Genomic DNA, 24,124 nt, shown 5'->3' with positions numbered 1-24,124 from the left:
TGTCCCCTCTTTGTTGTAAAATCTACTAAAAGGGCTTACTAGCCCTTCCAAGATTTATTAAACTGCAACACAGCTTTTCTTTTTCTGGATGGATGATTCTTTGGACTTCTTTACCACACTTGTAATACAAACAACCCATGATTCTTTGATGACTACTTGGACATTTCATTTCATTTCATTGGAGTTCATTTCATTAGGACCATTTTTTAGATACATTAGGTTCATAGTTTGTCACACTGGAATATCTAATCCTAGGTATTAAATTTTCATTAGTGTTTTGATTTGTAGTTTTTCCTGCCTGGGGTTCTGCCGTGGAGCAGCAAGTAACCAAAAATGTAGCTAAATGATTACTTCCTGCCTTCCCTCCTAACAGTGTGCTGAATTGTATACAATTTAAAAAATGTTACAGTGATGTGGTTTCCCAGCTGAACTGGTAGCAGCAGGAGCAGTGATCTGCTAGTAAAAGTTGGGCTTGGGTTAAGGTGAATGTTGGTGAGAACTGAATCAATAACAGGCAGTTTGTTCAAATCAGAAGTCAGATATTTTTTGCTTTTTCTTCTGCTCAGCTTATCAGAAAAGGATAGTTTCACATGTTTGGAAAAGAATCACTTGCAACTGGCAAGGTGCTGAAACAATCACTTGAGACAGGAGTGGGGATGAAAATGGAAGAAATTTCTTCCTTCCAAGCAGTGTGCTTTCACTATTCTTCACAATTATCAAATCTCACCATGGGTTTAAATTCTTACAATACTGTCAGACAAAATACTCATACTGAACACAAAAGCTGTTCTTTTGATAGCAATGTAAGTATTTTATGATAATTTGGAGAAAGTAATGATGCTGTCTGCATTTTTTAAGGGGTCATGTGATTTGCTCAAGAAACCCATAGGAACTTGTGGCTGTGAAGCCTGAATATTTAAGGATTTTTTTTTTAGATTGCTTTAAGAAACACTGTCTTTCTTACCTTCCAGAATTACTAAACCAAATATTTTAAAATTTTATCTTGAGAAAAATATTTGCCTTCTTCTTGGGATTTTTGAATGCAGTAAATTATCTGCAGCCATTGAATTTTTTAACTGTTGTGCGTAAACTCAACACACCCCAACCTGATTACAGGAAAGCTAAAAAAAAAACAAAATATGAATTTTGACTTGGTTTTTTTCAGCAGAAACCTTTCACTTTGAAAATAAGATATTAACAGATTGTTGTTGTCCCAATAGGCATATATTTATATTCTTGCAAATGAAAGAAGTGCTATATCAAACCTACTGATGAGGATATGGAGGCAGATGAGAAAATTGTCACTGTTTTTAAGAAGCTAAAAAAAACCCCTTCTTCCTTCCATGATGATTTGAGTGATTTGTCAACCTCATTATTAAAAATTCATGCCTTCCTACATGAATTTGTCTGCAGCTTTTAGACAATATTTGTTGTGGCTTTCTTCACTATATAAAAGAGCCCTTTGCTACGCAGAGGAGCTTTTTTTTTTTGTTCCCCTCTTGTTCTCTTTGTGACACTTGTGCTGTAATCAAACCACTTTTTCGTCTTCCTTCATCTTTCTTTTGATTGCCAAACAGGTTGATGAGCTCTTTGTCAAAAGTCATTTTCTATTTCCTCTCAAATTTTAAGTAATAATACAGATACCAAATTCTGAGCTGTGAGCTCACTGAGATCAGTAAAATTTGGGCTCCTAAAAGCTCTAATGAATTTGCACTAAACTCCAGCAATATTTTCTATTATTTATTTATTTATTTGTTTGTTTGTTTGTTTGTTTAAACCTTCTTGAGTGTTCCTTATCTGTGTTTAAAACAACTGAGGCAACATCAACCCTTTTTGATTAGGTGGTACCTTGAGGTGGTAAATTCAGTTTGTGTTAACTAAACACATCAGAGCTGCTGCTTTTCATGGTTACAGTTCTCCAGGAATCAGGCCTGGCCCACTTCTCTGTCATTTCAGAGATGATCTCAGTGCTTCTTTTGGTAATCTATGAATGCCAGATGGTTCAGTAGATCTGTGAAAATCTGCTTCCCAACAGAATTCCAAGACAGATTTTTCATGCCTCCTGAAGTGTTTTTTGTCAAGGAAAATTGAGGGTCTGTATGTGAATTTGCCTTTGTTAGTACATTATGGATTTTTTTGTGGCCAGTTACAAATGTTTTAACTGAGCCAACATAATTATATGGACTAAGAATTCATAGACCTCTTCTGAGGTAAAAAGCTTTATTTTTTTTTTGCTTGTGATTTCACCTCCTGTTTGACTTATTTTACTTTCCTACCTGTTCTGCAGTTCAGTTTACATCTGACTTGTTATCTTGTTATTCTGAAAGGTACTACTCTCTAGGGTAATATTGATCAAACTTGGAAAAGAAAATATAAGCTGGAACATGGACACCATGCTAGCAGTCCCTGCATTAATTAGTACCTCTACTTATGTGTGGTGCTGAGCTTTTTTAACACAGTATAATGAAAAAATGGAATTTTTACTTAGAACTGCTGAAAGAGAGCATCACTCATGTTCTTGCAACTTTAAAATAAGCTTGCTTTGGTAAATATGTATTGAGGCAATCACTTTATTTTTTATATATGTATTTCTCAACTTAGGTTTAACAAAACCAGAACTATTTTGGAACAACTCAGATTTAAGTGGAAATCTAACATGCAACTATTTGTATTCACTGTGCAGTTCCATGTTTAGATATGCCCACTGACAAAAAAATCTGACAGCTGTGCTACAAGAGAAATGTAAGTGTGCCCAAATCTCCTCTTGATGAGTGACTTTTGGCTTGGGCATTTTTATTTCAATTAAGACTAAGCACCACAACAGGAAAGTAAAAATACTTCATGAGTTTTCAAACAAACAAAATCAGCTATCTCTGTGGTCTCAGTTTAGTACCTGAATTTTTGCTTTTCCTTTGTTGTTAGAAAGCAAAGTCAAGTCTGCCTTTCTAGGATATTGTCAGTATTTCATTATGTGCTTCTTTCTTTCTTTCTGTTCTGGATCAAGATGATTTAAAATGGTTTCATCATTCTGAAGTTTCTTCTGCCAGCTTCAACTGTAGTAAAATCGAATTAAAAGCTTTTAACTTTTAGTTAATATTATAAAATGTTTTTGGTTTTTTTTTTTTGTATCTGGTATCTGCATAGACCTGGAATGGAGAAGGAGTCCAGAACCTCTTGTTTTTAAGGATGGAGGAAGACTCTGTGGTTCACAGTGAAGGGAAAAATGCATTTTGCTTTTGAACTGGAAATTAAATCATCCATGAAAACACGATAAAATCAGATGTGTACATACTTCTTTAGATATTGTGGATATGTCCAGATATTGTATCTGGAAAAAAAGGAAACTGGAAAAAAAGCCACTTTTTATTCTTCAGTTTATGAATTACTGCTTTTCCAAGAAAGGAAGAGATTTGCTGAAGGATCAAGTAGAACTATAGTAAGGAAGAACCCTCATTAAGCTGTGCAGTAATCTGTTCCTTCAATGCTATAATTTGATGAGAAACTCTTAGCAGATTATAAACTATAAAATCAATAAGCTCAGTGTGACAAACAGGTATTTGTTTTAGAAAAATTTTACAAAGTGAGACATAGAATGTTTCTGCCATAATCATTCATAACATTGTCTACTAATTTGGTAAACCAGAGTATGGGTGTTTTTGTTTTGTTTTAAGAGTTTTAGCTGCGCTTGGTCTATTTTTATGTTATTCGTGGCAAGACTTGTGACATGCTTATATTTAGTTACTAGAAAAATCCATCTGGTGGTCCCCCACAGTATTAATTTTCTTGCTATTATGAGCTCTTTCTTAATACTAACAAACCCAGGAAATCCCAGGAAATTATTTTTGAGACTATTTTTATCCCTGATTCACTTTTACTAGGATTGTACTATTACTATCATGAATGTGATAAGTCAGATAATCAAGCTGCTTATGGCTTATATTGTGGCAAGCTGAGAGGAAAATATGCAGCATGCAGGCCTTCACTGGTCATACTGAAACAAATAACTTGATGCATATAATCTGCTAACTCAAAATACAACAAGGCACAGAGAGATTGAGGTCAGACATGCTAGAATGAAACTGGGGTCTTTCTGATGCATGTGTGCATGTGTGGGCAAAGACCTGTTGTGCTAAGTATGAACCAGCTACTCTGGCATGGGTAACAATACTTTTTTCCTGGCATTTTTTAATGGTTTGAAATAAAAATTGTGAAATTAGAGCTAAAGCACAGAAAAAATTCAGTGCAATCTGTGTGTATTTTTTAAAGTGTAAAGCACCACTAAGGTGATAATTCTGATTCACAGAATTAAAACATTAAATTGTTCACAAGAGCATATAAATGTTAAATAGTATAGATTGAAGTCTTTTCTGAAGGCATTGTAACACATACATATTAATGCTTTAGCATCTGGAAAACATGCTTTAAATGTTGTTTCAATGCTATGTATTGCTTTAGATGGTGTTTTCTTCTGTGTTGTTCCAGCAGAAGGACTGAAACAAGCTTAAATTGCTTTCCTGTCTATTATCTAGAAAAGCCATTATCTTTGGGAGTATGGGAGCTTCTGCTTAATTTATACTACTGGAAGCCAACCAGAAGTTTTGACTAGCTCAAGGAAGTGATAGATATACAGACTTTCTCTCCAGAGTGGGGTGAAATGCCCTGTGCTTTACTCATTTGAGAGAAAAGCTAACACTATTTTAAGAGATGCAGGTCTTTGGGCTGATGCTTTTCAGATCCATCCTTATAGCAGGGACAAGAACATCTACTTTATACTAAATGCTAAGGGAAGGCTTTCTGTTCTCTGGAAAATTATTGGTTTTCACCCTGATGGAACACCCACTTCAAATGTATTTTCCCATGAGCAGTAAAAATCATGGTTACCCAGAATGTGATTTATTCTCTGTCATGGAGGGACCTGGAGTCCTGCATCTACCTTGGCTGTGCTGCTTCAGTGTTACATCTTACAGATCAGCCAGCTGGGTATTTCTGATTGAACCAAGAAGGTCATTCACCTTTTGTGGAAACAGTCTCTGAATAAGAAATAGGAGTCCACGGAAAAAAAAAATAAACTAGACACTCATATAAGCTTAACTAGTATGACAAATAACTGTTCTAGAAATGGTGTAATAATGCTTTTCACTTCTACAAAAAGACAAAGTTTCAAGAAACTTCTTTCCTTTTTATGGAGAGATCTGGCAAGCTTTGCTTGGAGACTTCTGTGATTATATTTAATTTGGTTTGTCTTTCTTACAAAGAATTCTTTTGCCATATTAGGTAACCTTCAAATATTCTTTTTCCAGTTGCTTTTTCTTGAAGAAGCTCAGCTAGAAGTGACCTCTACTCTTGTGGAAAGGAAGTGTTAATTTTTTTATACATAGTGAGACTTGAACCCCTCTTCCCCCTTTTCTCTCAGTGTTGCATGTTCTTAGCAACTCCTTTGCTATGTGGCAAGGAAGGTATCAAAGGAGGATTAAAAATAGGAAAATAGAAAACTCCTCCTTAAGGAAAAATATAATGGGAAAACTTACTCTGGTCCACAATTTCCAGTATTGGTCTCTGCCATAAGGTTTAGACTGTATCTTCTTTTCTCCTGACATTTCTGACTTTTTTCAGCAAGTACAGAAGGATGAGACAAAATCTGAGGCTGAGACAGCAGGGTAAGTTTGGAGATACTGTTGAGGGAAAAATCTGCCTTCACATACATTGTACATAGGACAAATTTGAGCAAGTGGTTGAATCCCATCTGCAAGCCTGAATTTCCTCATGCTTGAACCAAGGGCTGTGATTGCTGTTAGTTTTTTCTTTCTAAAAAGCATCTGTACAACCAATATTTCACTTGATTTAAAAGCATATGTATGAAGAATACTGTTAAAACCACTCTTAAATTTGAACTGAAAATTGTGGTACTGTTTGCTTTTTCATTTCAAGAACTTTGTCATCATTGAGTAGGCTGATGTAATTAATGAGTATTCTGCAAAGTTTGGTTGTGCTTAGCTGGGAAGTGTAATATCAGCACACCATGAGTGATAATGGCTGTCCAAGATGCTTCATCCATGTGATGGTGGATGTAGCAGGTTGCAGATTAGGCTCTAGTTTATGGTTCTGTGCCATTTCTGGCCCTTGCTGAAGCTGTTCTGTAATGAATAGGGCTATCTGCCTTTCGCCTACCAGTTTAAACTCTGGTCAAATGATTACAGGATTGTGCCATGGGATACTGTAAGTGTAAGTACAATTGCTTGAGTCACCATTTGGCACAGGAAGGGAACATTGATTGAATACCTTTTGAAATGATAAGTTGATGAAGCCTGTGGTGTAGGTAGAATTAATAATGGGTGTACTGCTGCTGAAGGAACATAAAAGCAATGAGAATAAGTAATTGTGGCAAGAAGAAATCCCAGCATTGATTTCATCAGCCCCTATGTCCCTTAATGCAGGTAAAGTTAACAAGAGTTTTCTATATATTGCAGGTGTTCATATAATATAAATGTTAGCATGAAAGTGCTACACTTTGCATTAAAACAGGAGATACTCCCTTGCTCCCTTTACAGAAAGCAGTTTCTGAATCTTTCACAATGACTTGAAACTCCTTCTTGTTTTCATCTATATTTTTTCTTACCAAGACTAATTATTCTTTTTCTTATGCTTTTTAGTTCTCTAGCAAAATTACTTTTCTGTCTGATTCCTTTGCATGGTAGTAGTAACATCTTTAATTTGTTGTATTCTGTGAAGCTCATTTTCATTTTGACTTGAAAACAGGCTTTCTATTCTTGCTCCACTTTGTTTTCAACCAGTTTTAAACACTGAGATAAGGATTGTGAACAGACCTTCCGATGAGGCCTTGTACAGTATTATTATTTAGTATGTTTCCATATGAGATACTCTTTGGTTTTGTTGTTTTAATCATTTTTCTAGCCAGTGCAAAGAAGTATTTCTCCATGCAAAGCAAAAAAAAAAAAAAATAATAAAAAAAAATAATAATTCAAGCAATTCAGGCAGTATTTCACAAATCACTACCTTAAGAAACTGGAAGAAATTGTATAGCTGTATATAATTGTTGCATTTACTACTCTTTAGTTTTTTTTTCTAGAGGCTGTAGATTGTTTCCCAGACCTTTGTAAAAGCTAAGACTACTATCAAGTGAACCGGTTATGTGCCAATAATACCCTTGCCAGTAATTTGGAAGCTGGCTGTACAGAGATTTGAGAATCAAAATGCAGAGACAGTATATTGAGATTGAGAATGAGATAGTAACTTGGTATATGTAGAGGAAACATGGAGAAGCTTGTCAACATAAAAGAGTCCCAGATCATTCCTAAATCATCAGTTTGACCAGAATAAAACAGAGCTCAGTTCTTGTGACTGTACTTTGCTTTTCAGAATATGAAGGCTATGCTTAGGATTGCATCTCAGCTTTTGCAGTATGATTTCAGCACAGGCATTATTTGCATTAATGTTATGTTGAGCACAATAAAGCCCTTGATATTGATGTGGTTCATTTGACCTTTTCACTTTGAATGAAAATCTAATTGTTTTTTTGAAATGTCAGAAAAATCCAAAAAGTAATCAGCAAAAGTATTGCTATGGAATTGACTCTTGCAAGCAGGAGGTAGGGGTTTTTTTATATCCTAAATATCAAATACATCCACAGATGCTTAACAAAAAAGGCACTTCCTTAATGCAAAAGCTGAGTGTGCTGAAACAAAGATAGAAAGCATTCCATCAGCAGATGAAGATGATGAGCCAGCATGTTCCCCAGTAGGCCAGAAACTCAAAACCAGCGAAATACGTTTCATACTGAATGAGCTAAATTTGCACAGTGACTTAAACTTTAAATATAGTCAGGTCTGTTTCAATCACCAGTTTGGTTTGCTAGACATGACACTGTTCAGTAACAACTCAAGTTGGTAATATGGAATCTGTTTTGAAATGATCCATTTCTAGCTTATATAGAAGAGGTCAAAAATACATAAGTCTTCTCCTGGGTTTTGTGAGTCTCTTACAAAAGTGTGTGTATAATATCTTTATTCCATGCATACAGATTTGCAGGTGATGATGAACTTTTTATCTATTGAGGCTTTGCTGCAAAATTGAGGGTCTTGTACCTTATTTGGAACTTCTGTGGCTAACTGTGCCTTGAATAATTTTTTTCAGCCACCGTTTCTTTGTTAATGGAGAATGTAGTTATTAAGTTATTCTGAAAATCAACTGGAGGGCTTAGTAACACTGAAAACCTGAACAAAGTACTCAGTTAAAGTAATACATAACATCTAGTACTGCAACTAAATAAAAAAATAGGGTTTGCTGAGGCAGTCCTCATGGAAGTAGAAGAGGGCTAAACATCTGGTTTTGCTTTCCTTTCAAGAACTTGGGTGTACATTTAGTATTGAAACATATTAAAGACAGTAGTTCCTGGAATGATACAGGCCTTCCTTGATATTATCAATGTACCTTGAATACATTTTCTAAGTTACTGGAAAAAGGAAAACATTGTGCCCCTCTTTATAAGGGTGGAAAGGAGGGCTCCAGGAGCTACACACCTGTCAAGCTTCACCTCTGTGCCTGGGAAAGTCATGGAACAGATCCTCCTACGAGCTATACTAAATTACAGGGAGTCAGGGGGTGATTTGAGACTGCCAGCGCAACTTCACCAGAGGCAAGTCCTGCCTGACCAACTCAGTCAATTTCCATGATGGAGTGACTGTGATGCAATGGACAAGGGAAGAGTTACAGGTGCCATTTATCTGGATTTCAGGTCCCTTCCGAGCCAAGCTCTTCTTTGGTTTTGAAATTGCCTTAAATCCATAGCTGCTGTAACAAAACAGCCTTCAGGTGTTCTAGGTATAAAACAAATCTTTGCCTATAAGTGAATGTAGAATAGAATAATGCAACTTATGCCTCCTATCCCTCCTCAGACCAGATTTGTTTAACTGGGCACAAATAGGCATTTGTGGGGCATTTAAAGAGTGGTTTTACTCCAGTGACAGTGAAGCTCACTTAATGCAAAAAGTCCACCCTCATTTTCTTAGTCATGAAGAACTGATTATTTGCAGGCTTCAATATTGAATTTAAATACTTGAGTGTCTTAAGAAGCTTTTATTCATAACGTAGAAAAAAGCAGGTGATATTGTTTACTTGCCCAAAACAGGCCAGAATTATTGGTAAAGAAACAGCTAAGCAAGATATTATTTGTTCTGAGAGTGATTTGCTGAATATCATGTCTTCTGACTTCTGATCAGATGAGCATTATTGGAGATTATTTGGATCAATGGTGGCATATGACATACTTCAAGTATTTGTACAGAATATATCTGATTATAGCAGATTAGTACCTGTAGATATAAAATGTCAAATCTACTGTGCATATTTAGGCCTTCCCAAACATCTGTTCAGTGAGATCTGAGGTTGTTGTTTTGCAGAGGGTTTTTTGAGGTGAGTCTACATTTAAGAAACAAAATTAAAAAGGCCATTAAGGAAATTAGTAGTTTAATATGAATAGAACATTTGAGATTTCACTTTTAAGGCTTGGTTGAACAAACACTTGATTTGTTATTTGTCCGGAAACAACTAAAATTAAATTCGTAGGTAAATATGCATCTGTTCTGCTCTAGAAGCTGAAATAAACCCCTTTTTTTCTTAAACTAAAAGCTAAGAATTTGGAAAATGAGCGCATTGGGTGAGCTCATTTGTATACTGGTGTGATTCAAGAACTGAAATTCTTTTCATGACTTTTAGTATTTAGGATACAGTTAGGCTACTGTTTTTCTTTCTAAATGGGAGTTGCTTGAACTTTTTTAGTTAGTTTAGTTTGAACTTTTTTTTAGTTACTTTTTCTAAGTTGCCATTAGAATACATAATATTTTGTTGCCATATAGGAGTTGAAAAGGTAATTTCTGCAGGGTCACGGTGTATAATGCACTATATGGTTCTTCTTTAGTCCATTTTCCCCAGTCCTCTCTGGCTGATGTTTTGTCTTGTTACAATCGAAGAAAGCCATAAAATCTTTTAATTTACTGACCTCTTATTCTCTATGGAGTAATTCATATGGCACTTTCTTTCATCCTTTCTCTGACTTTCTTTCATTTCCTTCATATGCTTTTAAGCAGATCATTTGCCACTTTCCCAAGATGCTGCTCTTTTAGGCCTATTCAGGCCTTTAGACATAGTAAATGGTAAAGCCTGAGAATGGGCATTGCCCAATAAGGGCCCAATAATTGAATCTCAACATTGTAATATGTTTTATTTCTGTTTATCATGACATTGTAACTTAGATAGCACAGTAATTTGACTTAACTTTTGTGTGTTCTAGCTGTGAACATGAGTTCAATATCACCTTTGTGGCTCTGAGCTGCGACTTTGAGCCAAAGCTGATATTACCTAAATTTCTTAGAAACCACTTACACATGGTAAAGCCTTGAAATTCAGATATGATTAGAACATGGACTATTATTTGCATTAAACTTCTTCAACCATAAAATATTTAAAAGTGTATGTATTCAGTGAACTATACTTAATGATGTCTTAATCTCCAAGATGCCAATTTTCAAAAAGTCATATGGAATGAGATGCTGCCTTTGTCATGTTCTCATCATTGTATGTGGTCGTAAAAGGGACATTTTAAGGTAGTGCTGTTTAAATATTTAATGATTTTGGAATTTTTCTTTCTCTGTTTATGTTACAGGAAGTAAATGACCCAGTCCTTTTTCATAAAAGTATTCTGTAATACATGCAAGAGGTTTTTAAATTTGAGAAGCTATTCAAAATGGTAGTCACACCCATTGCAAACTATGTTATTTTATATTTAAATAACAGAATACTAATTTCAGTTGAAGTTTTCATCATTTTGATTGCTTTCTGAAGTCATGAGTGGAAAAATTAGTTGTAAAAGAGATTAATTGTTTATATGTGCATGTAGTAATAAATGTACAATTCAGTACTTTTTAACCTTTATTTCTTTACATATGAGAGTATCTGTTTCAGTATTTTCAGAGTTATTCTGTGGAAATTTGACTGTCATAACATTAATGAAATTGTTTACATTGCTTTGTTTCTAAGGAGAGGAGTTCAGTTGCATGCATGTATTCTTTCAGATTTCTTTCACCCAAGAAATCAAATCTCGTTTTTAGCTGCTCTTCTACATAATAGTTCAGAATTAGACTTCAAAAATAAAGAAAACCAAGAGGGTAAGTTTAGGGTACAGTAAAAGGTAGATACTCCCCAGTATGACTGATCATATGCAGCCAAGATGTTGGATTTGTCTCAATCTTGAAAAGGTACTGTGTCACTGAGGCTTTGGTAGTTTCAGCTTCATAGCTCTTTGGCAAAAAGAGCGACACAGAATTAGCGTTCTATTAGCAATGCGCCGTCCAGTTTCTCTCTCTGCATCACTGGTCTGGTACATGTTTAATGCTTTGACTTCAGCCTGATTAATGCTGTTCCAAAGTATTTTCTAAATTATATTGACAGGTTGTTTTTAGGCTTGTTTCCTTAGTCTCTTTGAAACAGCTATTTCATGTATTAGTACCATTTAATTCATGTACTAGTATTTCTTATGGCCAGGGAACAGATCAAGGCTCTTATCATAAAGACATCTTTATCTTCCCTCTTAACTTTGCATCCCTCTAGTATTCTGTTTGCTAGCTGCTTTTTTTGGTTTTTTGGGATTTTTTTTAACTTTTTTGTGACCTTAAAATAGGTTCCATTATTGTATAAATAGATTTCTCTCCTTTGAAAACCCACTAATATTAAAGCAGTTTATGGAACCAATGACTTTTTTGATTGATGATTGTCAAACTAATTCCATATCCCAGAACTCAACATAATTCAGTACTGTATTATGTTGAGTTCTAATTTGACTCTGGTTTTAGAGTTCTGGGATATGGAATACATCCATTAATTTTCAAAATCTCTCTCTATATATATTTAAGTTTCTTTAAATTATGTACACATTCCCTTAATTTCTTGATCTTTGCTATTAGTTTCTGTAACTTCGTTAAGATTCTTCTTAATGGATTTGACCCCTTAGCTCTGTGTTGTCTAGCTTTATCACATATTTTACTCTTAGCTCAGCTTTCAGCTGCAAGAGTGACTCTGCTACATCACTAATACTTCTCCTATTCTTGTACTTCACCTTTCTGTGGCTTCCAGTTCCTCCAGTGTTCTCTGCTCTCCTTTCCCTTCCATTTTTCATTTGCTGATTTCTTCATTCATGGTTATCTCCTCATTAGAAAAAACTGTTCGGACAGTCTCATGTGCTGATTCATCACAATTTTTTTTTAATTACAATTTTCACATTCATATATAAATCCGTTATCTCCACAAAGTAAGTTCTCTGTTCCTTCTGTTCCTTCACCCTTCCATTTAAACAATTCTTTGTTTAGTGGTAATGTGAAAGGTCAGTTACTACAGGCTTTTTACCTAATGATAATATTCTGTTTATTCATTTCCAAGAAGAAATAGGTTAATCTGAAGAGATGTGGAGAAGTTCAATGAGTGAATGAGTGGAGTAAGGAGTCCCTGAGATGTGGTACCTATCTTATTTTTAGCATAACAGTCTGAACGTGTGAAAAAATGGGTTTTGACTATAAAAGCATAAGTCAAGTATATAATTGTCAAGAAAGGTTTCAACCAAAGGCCGATGTTAAACAAAAAGGAAAAAAAAGTATGCCAGTACTGAATTACTTGGAGCTAGACATTAAGAAAGTTATCTTAGCAACCAGGGGAATACAGCTATGAAATAACCTTCCCAGATGACTAATGGGGTAAAAAGAGAAGTGGCAAAAAAGGCAGTTTATTGTCTGGCAAAATACCAGACTCTGACCTAGGTCTCAGAGAATGTGCTTCATTCAGTTATGAGCTGCCTGTCTCACCTGTATGGAGGCCTTGCAGTACTAGACCATGCTTCAGGTCCTAGCCAGTGTCTGTCCCTGTTTACCAGTTCCTACTGTTTATCTTTCAGGAGGATACTGATCGTTTTACTCAGTTCATATCTTCTCGAAACTTAAGAGTGTTCACAGATGCAGATGATTCTCATTGTTTTATCTCCCCTCTCTCTCTCTCTCTGTCCCAGGTATCTATCTGATCTAGTTGCTTCATTTAACCCTCCAGTTCACAATCGCAGTATTATCATCTCATCCTTCATCTTATGAAGTCCAAGGCTGATCATATTGCTGTTATCTAATCTTCTTTTTTCTTGTTTGGAGTTCTTCAGTAGTGTGCTTTACCTTCTTTAAAAGATTCTCTTGCTCTCTGTTCAAGCCATTTCTATCTATAGCTCTATCAATGCTGTCTCTATCTATGCTGATAAATTAGTCTTTGCTAATTTATCAGCATCAATAATGCCAATGTGATTAGGCTCTGAAACCTGGACTCTACTTTGGAGACATAAAGCTCAATAACATGGAAAGGAGGCGTTCACTGACATAAATGTAACTGTTACTTCCAAGTCTCTCTGACCTGTGTACAACCACATATTAGAAATTGCATTCCATCCTTCTGTAGGTAACCCGTTGGATTAATATTCGTCTTCTGTTTTCTTTGGTAATACTTGAAATTCCTGAATTCTGTTGCTGGGCTATGTCTGTAATCACCTTTACATTTGTATTTTGGGTGTCTCACTGAGAAGTCTTCCTTATTCAGCCCTCTATTTTTCTACTAAGTTTTTAGCTGTTCTTTGTTGCTTTTAATTTACTAGGTAATATTTTCTGCAAAGAATGATTTCTGTTTCTCCTTTACTCAGATATTCTTTTGTTAACTAATTAAAAATTCAAAATAAAAATTGTAAAACAGAATCTTAAACTTCATCTTGGTGATCACTGCAGAGCTCATGTGTTCTTCAGCTTGAATTTCTTCAGAAGTTCTCACTTTCACTATAGGAGCAATGAGACGTAATAGATATTTTCTGGGTACCTCTTTAAAGATGCAACCTTTTCTTTCTGTCTCCTTTTGTCCATGCTTTTTTCCTGTTATGATTCAGTTGTTGCAACATCCTTGTCTCTGACCTTTGCAAATTCAATATTTCTTTGCTCTCATCTAGATTCAGTTCTTGCTTCAAAGCTAATTTCCTGCCCTGTCATTTTGTCCATCTTTTACATTTCCCCACTGGCTCTCGTGTTAAGTATGTCTTTGTATGAGTATGAGCTCAGACAGAACCTAAAGCACCATCTGACCGATCCAGCTTTCATCTCAATCTTGTTAGTATCACAGATTTAACTTAGTGGTTCACCTACCTACTTCAAAGTTGAACTTTAAGCATTTCTGCCTTTAGTCATCATCAGGGCCCAGTGCTGCTGCATTTCTCAAGTCAGAAATTTAGATCTTTAGTTTCTCCTATCATAAGCCCTAACACTCCTTCAGAAAGCTATCCTTGTCATTAGCAGTTACCCTGATGCCTTCAGAATTTACTGCATGGCATTTCCTTTGCCAACCCCTTGCCTTTCATATTCTAATGTATAATATGCTGCATCGTATCTCTCTGGGTTTTGTAGTCCCTACCCAAATCCTACCTGAAATAAAACTCAATAAACCTTGAGGCTTGTTGAGCTCAAACAGGCTTAAAAGCACTGTCTGACAGATCCACCCTTCATTTCAAGGTTTATTGAAGGCATTATAAAGGAGGAAAGGACTGCAAGACCTCTAGAAACAGTGAGTGCAGAAGCTGAACAACTGTTACTTTCTGGATTCCATACCATGAGTTTAGTTCTTCCCTTAAAGGTGGCTTTGACTGTAATGCAAAGTTACTCACATGGGTCAGAATAAGCCATAAGATAATTTTTTCTCTTTTCTAGGAGCCGGTGTTACCTTTTAGTTTTTACATCTAGGTCTGTCAGTTGAGGAACACAGCAAATGCTGACATACCTGTAAGATAATACTTACTGTTGTCATTTACTGCCTTATCTCATTTCTTATATTGCTCGTCCACCAATAAATCTTTCTCTTCAGCCCTTTATTTTACTAATTTCTGATCGAAGAGTTGCTCTGTCAGTCCTAGGCTTAACTGATTTGTTTGTGTGCCAGTGCAGCTCCTTAAAACACACTGATCCATCTGTTGACAAGAAGGCCCTACCAGAAGGTCACATTCTCAGAGAGATGGGGATCCCTACTAGGTGTGCTCCATGCTGGCACTCCCCTAACTGGATACAGGCTAGTCAGTGTCTGTTAAGAAGTCTGCTCTGTCTGGCCTGACCATCAGATGGTGTTGACAGTGTGAGTTCCATTAGTATCAAATTGGGTTTTGATTACAGCTGTTCCAGTCCAAACTCCCTACAAATACAAATTTTCATGCTGCTGTTATACTTTCCGGTAACTTTATTTCGAAAGTCTCTTTGAAGTTTTTCACCAAATTGCAGAATGGATGAGGTTGAAAAAGGCCTCTAGATATCATCTGGCCCAACCCCCTTGTTCAAGCAGGATTGGGTCCATAACTTTTGAATACCTCCAAGGATGAAAGCTCCATCGCCACTCTAGGAAATCTGTTCAGTCACCCTTAGGGTAAAAGAGTGTTTCAGCACTTCCTGTGTTTCAGTACATGCCCATTGCCCATGTTTCTCTTGTACTGAGAGGCTCAGAACTGGACTGCACTCCAAGTGTGGCCATGCCAGTGCGGAGTAAAGGAGATCACCTCCCTTGACCTGTTGTCAGTACTTTGCCTAATGCAGCTTAGGATACAGTTTGCCTTCTTTGCAAGAAGGCAGCTCATCCATAGCTGTTGAATTAAGCTGATGGTTGTCTTCCACTTTAACGTGTTTGGTTGGGGCCTGATAATAGTCTTCCTTTTTAATATGATATTTGGGGCAAACATCCTTCAGGCATTTCAGCGTAACCAATAAATGTATACACACAGTATTTACACTCCCAGTGGTATCTTAGCAGGTGGTGTTGTTCAGACCATTTTCTAAGGTTGGCATTAAAATTCCCTGTTAAGTCTTCACTGATACCAACTATCATTTTTTACTCAGATTTGCAGTGGGCCCAGTAATTGACGTAGGTCTTTATCTTACTTTGGATTCTTTCCTGAACTTTGATTGTAAACTCAATACTAACCCTTTCCAAGCAAAAGCCCATAATGGGTAAAGAACCAATATTTGTCTGTTCACTGTTAGTTTCATCTCTCATACTAAACCTATGAGCAAAACCTGATTCTATCAATGCCTCTGAACAGTGTCTTAGTATACTAAACCTTTCTGATACTTGATATGTTTGTTTTCAAAAGCACGGATTTTTGCATCTGCCTAATCTGTTAGTTGTTTTCCATCATTTGGTCTGTTTGTTGGTTTTATCTTACTTCTGCACAAACAGGGTACATGTGGTTGCTTATTTTCTAGGTCTCCATTTAAGCAATAAGAATTGTATTACAGCTTGGACAGCTGACCCCAAATGGGTAAGGGGATATCCCACAGAGTCACACTCAGTATATAATCCTGGGGGAAAGTTACCTAGGGGGCCACTGCTTGGGAACAGGCTGAGCATAATTTGGTTAGTGGTGAGCAATTGCCATTCATTTGCATTGCCTGCTTTTCTTGGGTTTTATTTCTCCCTCTTGTTATTTTCCTTTTCCTTACATTTTAATTTAAAAATATTATTTTATTTAAATTATTTTGATGTTCTTATCCCAACCCATGAGTCCATGAGTTTTCTTACTTTTAGCCCTCCAGTTCTCTTTCACATCCCACTGAGGGGGCAGAGAGTGAAATTACTGACAAATTACTCCCAAATTACTGACAATTAGCGAAATTTGCAAAGTGGATATTTAGCAATCTCACCACTAACCTCAAGTACATGAAACTTATTTTGGTTTTATTGCTGTGTCCATGGCCAAAAGCAGCACATCTTCTGCAAGATATTCAGCATCAGGCTGATGGCTGGGGGGTATATGCATCTATGCCAGTAAAATTAAATTTGGGGCCCACAGCTGAACTGTGTTCCAACTATTCTGCGTCCCAACTTAGAGCTGGGTTTTGAAAGTATCATAAGCTCAAGCCAAAATTGTTACAAATGCCTGTTTTTCTCTAAAAACAAGTCTTAGAAACAGCCTATGGCTTTACTAATATTTTATAAGCTCGCATTAGAGTGCGAAACTAGTGGCTACTGTATCTACTAGTAAATTAAACAGTGTGAAGGCATGGGCCCAAGCACTGTAACTCATTTACTTATGTGGTTGTGTTGTTAGAAAATGCCTTGGCATTGTTCTCACCTTGCACTTTTCCAAATAATTCCAAGATGTGTTTTAGTTGTTACTCCAGTATAGAAACCAGTAGGCAGTTTGCATGTGTCTCATCTCTCTGGGCAGTGTTTACTGGTATGCATGTGGCCAGTCTGTGCCAGCAGGCCTTGTAGTCAAAAACTGGCACTCTTAAGTGAGTCACAGAAGTGTGGGCAATGGATCTGTTCCACAGCAACTACATAAAAAATGCTTCTATTACATGATAAATGTGCCATTATTAAAAATAGTTTTGTTGCTCTTTCATTCATTCCAGGGCTGTAATGTAGCACACCTAAGAGGCCATAAATTCACTCTAGTTTATACCCCACGAAGTCTTTTATCCATAGCAGTGGCCCTTCACAGAATCTGCAAATTATTATGGTTTGTAAAGATCAATAAACTGGAAGGATATTGTGGTCAGAGAAGTTTGTCATCAAACACATGCCATACCTGTGTATGCTGGAGTATTAAATATATATGCTGGCTACTCTACTAATTTGCCTTCAACCAAAATTTCTATATTTCTGTTTTGACCACTGTATTTGTGGAAGTATGTATTCAAATATCAATAACAAATAAGGATTTTCCACAGTGTAGTTTGTTTTTCTTGTAGTGTGAATACTGATGAATCTCAATGATCTTAGTATCATATGCTGTATGTAGCACTGTAGCACCATCTTGTGTGAGCTGCAAATGTCGTTTCTGTCTAGGCATTCAGTGATCTTCATGTGGAATATAACAATTTTATTTAAAACCCTCTGTGTAAAACTGAAATTGGAAAATGAGAACACAGAACAGATCCTCCTTATAATCTGTGTGGTATATTTTGAAACAGTGCATTCATTTAAGGTACCTTACTGTTATGATGATCCATATAAATATGAAGCATGGGATGCTGAACTCTGGAAGCAAGAAATATGCATTCTGTCTGCATTGTGCTACAAAATTACAGAATTGGAATCTTTATGAGAAATAAAATGAAAGAAAAAATGAAATAGTGTGGGAAAAGGCTGCTTGGGAAAATTAGATAGAAATGGCTGTGAAAGAGCTGACAAGAATCAAGCTGAAAAATGCTTTTAAATGATTGCAGGTAGCTAATGGGGCAAGGACACAGAACTGAGTGTTCATATTCAGCTGTAGTGCTTTGAGTTTTCTCGATGTTTGGAAAGATGCACATGTATAGGGACAAAAAATGAGAAGAGAAACAATTCTGTTCATATGACAGAGCAAACAATAATTGGAGGCATGGTTGTGGTGCAGTGAATACATTCCTTTGATATCTCACATATGGATGTTTTTCCACCTCTTCAAGCTCTAATTTTTGTCATGTTTCCTTTCACTTTTCCTCCTACTTTTACAGAGCCAATTTCAGAATACTCAGCAGTTTGTATAAGAGGAATTATAGTCTTAATGCAGGTTCAGCCATGAAGGTGGTAACTATTAGTTACTTACCATTGCTATGAGTCCAGCATATCATAGTGGTCTTGACAGCTCTTTTTTGAATGCAATGAAAAGAAGCTCTCACCTCACTTTTAGCACTTTCAGTCTTTTGCTCTGTCAAACATCTACTTTTTCCATATATATTTTGGGCAGTTTTAAATATATAGTAACTCCAATTCTCTTTGAGTGATTATTCATTTACATGATAAAAACACATAGTTTTAAGAACTCAAACATAGGAAATTTTTGCCTTCACTGTAGCATATAAATGCACTTAACCCATATGTGTTGCCTGAATGTGGCACAGGGGTAAAACACACCCCTTCTTCCTTTTTATATGGAACTGAGTCATAACTGTTTTCATGCCACAGCACCTAAAGAGTCCTGGGCCACAGTATTTTCTGACTGTTCTTCAGTTAATGCTAAGACTAAACAGTTGATGTTTTACTTCATACTTTTTCTATGATTTCCTCAATCAAAATATCTATCTTCAAACTAAACTGTGCACGAGAGCACATCATATCATCCCAACTGCATCAAATGCTTGAATTCTTGGACGAAAATTGTGTAATTGCTGAATATTCAGTCTGTCAGGGTTTCAGATGTGACAGTAAAAGATATATTTAGAAAAGCTGCAATCTGCTTTTTTGGTAGGAGTAACTGGTAGCTATATGGACCTGATAAATTTGGTTTTATTTTCATAGTAAAAGAAACAGTGTTGTATGACTTTAGATCATGACTATGGATATCAGGAGAGAGATACTGTGTGATCAAGAAAGATGGCATTTGACTTCTCTGCAATCAAATCTCTCCAGCTGGCCAAATAATGGCCAAATAATTTCCTATTAGTCTTTGGTGATTGTTAAAAGTGCAGATCATGAATAGAAAGCACTCACCTGTAGAATGAACGTATATATTGACAGATGTGGGGGGAAAAAAACCCTGTGCTCTTTGAGCATACATTTGTAGTCCATTGTTCTTCTCTGTCCTCTTTGGCTACAGTTTGTGTTTGTGAGCCTTAGGGAAAAAATTTTTCCTCTTCCTTTTGAAATGATAAAGGCAACCAGATGAAAAAAAAAAATCTGTGGGTATCAGCTGCTGAAGACAGACTGCAAAAAAAGAACAAAAAAAGTTGTATCACTGCTTCTCTCACCACACTTTCTAGCTCTCTGCTTGCCATGTGTAAACTAGTGAGAGGTTGGGTTTCCCCTTTTGCAACAGTTTTGATAGCAAGAAGGTGCAGCTAATTCTAAAAGCCTTTAATCTAGCATGCTTGAGCATTTATGCAGCCATCATGTCCATATGAGCAGTACACCCTGAAATCTCTCTGACTGTGTAAACGTTATTTCCTGTAAACTAATCTTCCCTCGCACCTTCCATTTTTCACTTTTAGATTCACTTATGTGAGGGATTTAAGTGTTTTGTTTTCTAAATCAACATTAATCTAAAGCAACTACCTCCTATAGCTCAGACAGTTAAACGAATTGAGAGAAAACATATTTATTGTTAAATTGAAGATACTTAGATTTAAAGTTCAGTAGTACTAAACATTGGCTAAATAATAAATATTGGCTAAGATTTTCTACTGGAATGGAGGGTGGATAATAGTATGCAAGATTTTGATAGTTTTAAAATTACTTTAGAAGCCTCATGGCATGATTCCAACCCCAGCTGAGAACTGAAAGAGTTATGTAAGAGAATGGTGCAAAGACAATAAAAGCCATTTGTATATGTGGTCGAAAATACCCCTGTACAAAGTCACTTCCAGTACATCAAACCATAATCAGTTCTTTCCACTGGCACATTTTGTGTGTTCTGTTTAACGTCCTAGATGCACCAAAATCCCAGGCACTGCAAAATCGATGGAACAAGAAGGGAAGTGCTATGGATATTTTGTATTTTGCCATCCTATATCCTGAGTTTTGATTAAAAAATCAAATTTTCTCCTTTGAGTTTTGCAGTTTCCATGAAGAAACTATCACAGAGAACACAAACCAAAACTCTAAAACTCAATCCACAAACCAAAACTCAAACCTGAGCAGTGGCTCTGATAGCAGTCATTCAGGAAATATTTGTGCTTTCCTCAACACACCACCTTTGTTCCCAGTGTCTCTGACCATATGAGGCATACAGAAAACTGGCTGATCTTTACTTTGTATAGAGTATTATTTTGTTAAATAGACTGCACTGATAGGCTGGAATTCAAATTTCACTTACCTAAAATTATAGTGGAAACGGAAGGGATTTTTCATCAGTGGTTTATATGCCCATATAGATGATTTTAGTGTTTTTGTCACCCTTTTCTACTGTCATCTAAGAGTTTTCTATTTAAGAACTTATTGTGTGTGTGCTGGCACTAGGAATTTCCTTTTAGTAATTTCCTTTTTATTTAATTTCTTTAATTTCAGATAACTCTGGGAGTGATCCAGTTGAAGTGACAGCACTCTATTCATTTGAAGGACAACAGCCAGGTGACTTGACTTTCAAAGCTGGAGACAGAATCACAGTGACAACTAAAACAAATTCCCAGTTTGATTGGTGGGAAGGAACAATTGGAGGAAAAACTGGAATCTTTCCAGCCAATTATGTTGCCATAAGTAACAATTAAATTTGTACAGAATAAAATGTTGAGGCAGTAATATATTTACACTGAAGAATATATTTTAACTTTTTCAGATTTTATTAAAATGAGATTTTAGATCCATATTGTTCTAACAAAAAAACATTAAATGCTTTGTATGACCATAACTTCCCCCTACATTTATTTAAGTAAACAGTAGTTGATAGTCAATTTATGAGAGTTTTATTTTTGAGCAAGTTGCTCCAAAAAGTTATCCAATTTGTGTATAATTTCAATTCTGTCTTGCTATATGGATTAATTTTTTACATGAGGGAAAGATTTGAAACAGTTTAGAATCAGAAATGCTGAAAAAAAAGTTTATTTCTATTAAATTGTAATCTATGGTCTCTTTCCTTAATAAATGCTCTTAAATTTGCTTCAAACCATGTCTGAGTTCTTTACTTAGTAAATCCAGATGTTTTTCCACAGGTATGACAGTTAAAAGCGACTTCCTACTTGGTTTCAAAAAGCACTCTAGATATTGCAGTTTTTTAGTAACTACTTTAGGTCTGGTCTGTAATTTTTCTATTGTTAGGGTCAGAAACACCAACTCTGTGACAGTTAAGCAGTTCAGCTTCTCTGATAGCTTGTCTTATACTGCCCTCACCTTTGTAGAATTTAAGCACTTCTGAAAGTTTGTTTGGTACAATGCATGCATAGTCCCTCAGAAAACATAGAGGCTTATCCTTGAATCCTGTAGGAACTTGTTCCACAGATCCCTTTCTCCACAAGATAGAGAAATTTCTTGTTCACAGGTGAGCTTCAATTCTTCCTGCTTCTTCCAATTTAAAACTTTGAATGTTTAATCCTTTAAGAAAAGAGAAACATAAAGTAAGCTACAGAGTAAATATTTATAATAATAAGATAGGGAAGATATTTCTGTAGGATAGATGTGATAGTAATGAATAGCACTATAGTATGTATCTGATACTATGAGATAGTATGATTCTCACATTTCAAATTTGAGTGTATTTGTAAATCAACTTCATTTTAAGATACAGATGCTGCCTTTAAAGTTGATGTAACAGATCAGAGCAGAGGTGAGAATGTGACTTTAAGTTTTTTGAACCAGTTTAGTTCTCTTACCAATGCTGAATCTGCTGGATTTGCCTCTTATTTGGAGTTAATGCCAAGTTAATTATGCTCCATCAGTCTCAGCTTTTCCCCACTTGAAAATGTCCTTGTTTCTTGTATGAGGACCAGAAATTTAGTATGTGTGATCTTTCCAGCAACCAAGTTATAGTTGCTCTGTTATGCTCCACTAAACTATCAGGTAACCTTTACCTTAAAGTTATCCCATCAGAATGGTAAGGCTAAGCCTAGTGTAGATGAAGACTTTGCATTCTTTATTTCTACTCATTGGCAAAAAGTTTTGGATTTCTTTCAGACCAAAATACATTTTGATAAAAAAAAAAACTCAAAATGACACAGAAGAGACTGAAACCATAATCAAATGTGTTTACAATCTTGCAGTGAAAATCCTTTATATGCTTTGCCTCATAATTTAGACAAAATCTGTCTTCATATAGATACCACCACCAAATAGATCCATACTCCTTGCACATATTTTTTAGTAAATATTTTCCAGCTAGTGGGAAAGAGTTATACAACCTCATGTGGCTGCAGTGGAAATATATGCTGCCAATATATGCCTTTAGAAGGACTGTTGTAGCATCAGCTATTTTCAGGTGAGAAAGGTTCTGTGCTTACCCATCATGACAGACTGTATCTATTGCTTCTTAATCCAGAAAACACCAAATAAGCCACCATCAGGACTCAGTGAACAGGATTTATAATAGTGTGATAGTCCCAGAAGCTAGATATTGTCACATATTCACAAAGAATAACTCCTGCATTTATGATATCCTGTTGTTGCACTTTAGTTATACTGTATAAGCTGAAGCATCCACCAGCAGAATTTTACTGTAATACTATTAGTCATTTCTAGAATGCTGGCTGCTTTTTCAGCCAGTGTACTTGCTTTTATATAAAGTTGTTAAATCTTCTTAACTCAAGTGTCTTCTTTCATTAAACTGTCAGAATTTATGAACTTGCACAGCAAAATCTTTCTATTGTTTATGTAAATTCAGTTTCTTGGATTGTCTTAGCTAAGTTTGGGGAAAAATGAGGATTTTCTAATCTCAGTGTTCATGATAGTCTGTAGGCTCTGCAGGATATCACTGATTAATTACTAAATCCAAGCTGCATTTTGAAGGGGAATATTAAATGGAAAGGATATCTTATGACTGGAATGTGTCTTACTTCATTTAAATGTAATGTAGGAAAGAGAAGATTCAGCAAATTAGCCTAATGCAAGGAAAGTCAAAAACAGACCTTGAATCACTACAGAACTCTGCTGCCTGATTCCAAATTGACACAGGCTGGATCCGTTCACATCAGTGGGCTTTAGGCTAATTCCAAAAGTGCTTTTGCAGTAAAACCATTTTACAGTAAAAGGCAGTCTGTACATTTCTGTAAACTAAGAGCTCTGTAAGGAACAGCGGTTGTATCTCAGGTTCTCTGCAGTAGGTCTGGGAACAAAAACCTAGAGATACAGAGTCAGCCATGAGACACATGTTCTGGTAAGAGAAGTTTTCCATCAGTGAAAATGATGTCTGTGTTCCTTTGCTACAGGATGCCTGACCAGATCAGAAGAAAGATAGTGAAGATGGTGCCTCTGGCACAATGTATTTAATGAATTATGAGGTACCTGGTATCCAGGTGTTAGTGGGGGTTGGGAGGATAGATGTCTGCAGCGCCAAATCAGTGGGATCTGTACTGGAAGAGAAAAAATCAGGTATGGAGCCATGGTATTCCCTCAAGGGGATACTTAGTAAAAGGTAGAGATTACAGGGAAAGTACTTCTA

At 36.0% G+C, this 24,124-nt stretch overlaps 1 protein-coding gene across 4 annotated transcripts in view; it reads left to right on the top strand.

Annotated features, from left to right (window-relative positions):
• The window catches only part of SH3YL1 (SH3 and SYLF domain containing 1), a 46,601-nt gene extending 24,961 nt beyond the window's left edge, over positions 1-21,640 (top strand). For 2 of the 4 annotated variants that reach the window (XM_018920276.2, XM_009094856.4), the window contains exon 10: positions 21,046-21,640. In XM_018920276.2, the coding sequence (XP_018775821.1) occupies positions 21,046-21,245 (200 nt within the window). In that variant the 3' untranslated portion in view covers positions 21,246-21,640. The remainder of the gene's footprint in view (positions 1-21,045) is intronic. The other 2 variants (XM_018920287.2, XM_050972302.1) reach the window with 2 other exon arrangements.
• Positions 21,641-24,124: the final 2,484 nt, after the last annotated feature.

Source organism: Serinus canaria, chromosome 3 (assembly GCF_022539315.1).
Source record: "Serinus canaria isolate serCan28SL12 chromosome 3, serCan2020, whole genome shotgun sequence".
In the NCBI taxonomy this organism is placed as follows: Eukaryota; Metazoa; Chordata; class Aves; order Passeriformes; family Fringillidae; genus Serinus; species Serinus canaria.
This window is presented reverse-complemented; position numbering and strand designations above follow the sequence as displayed.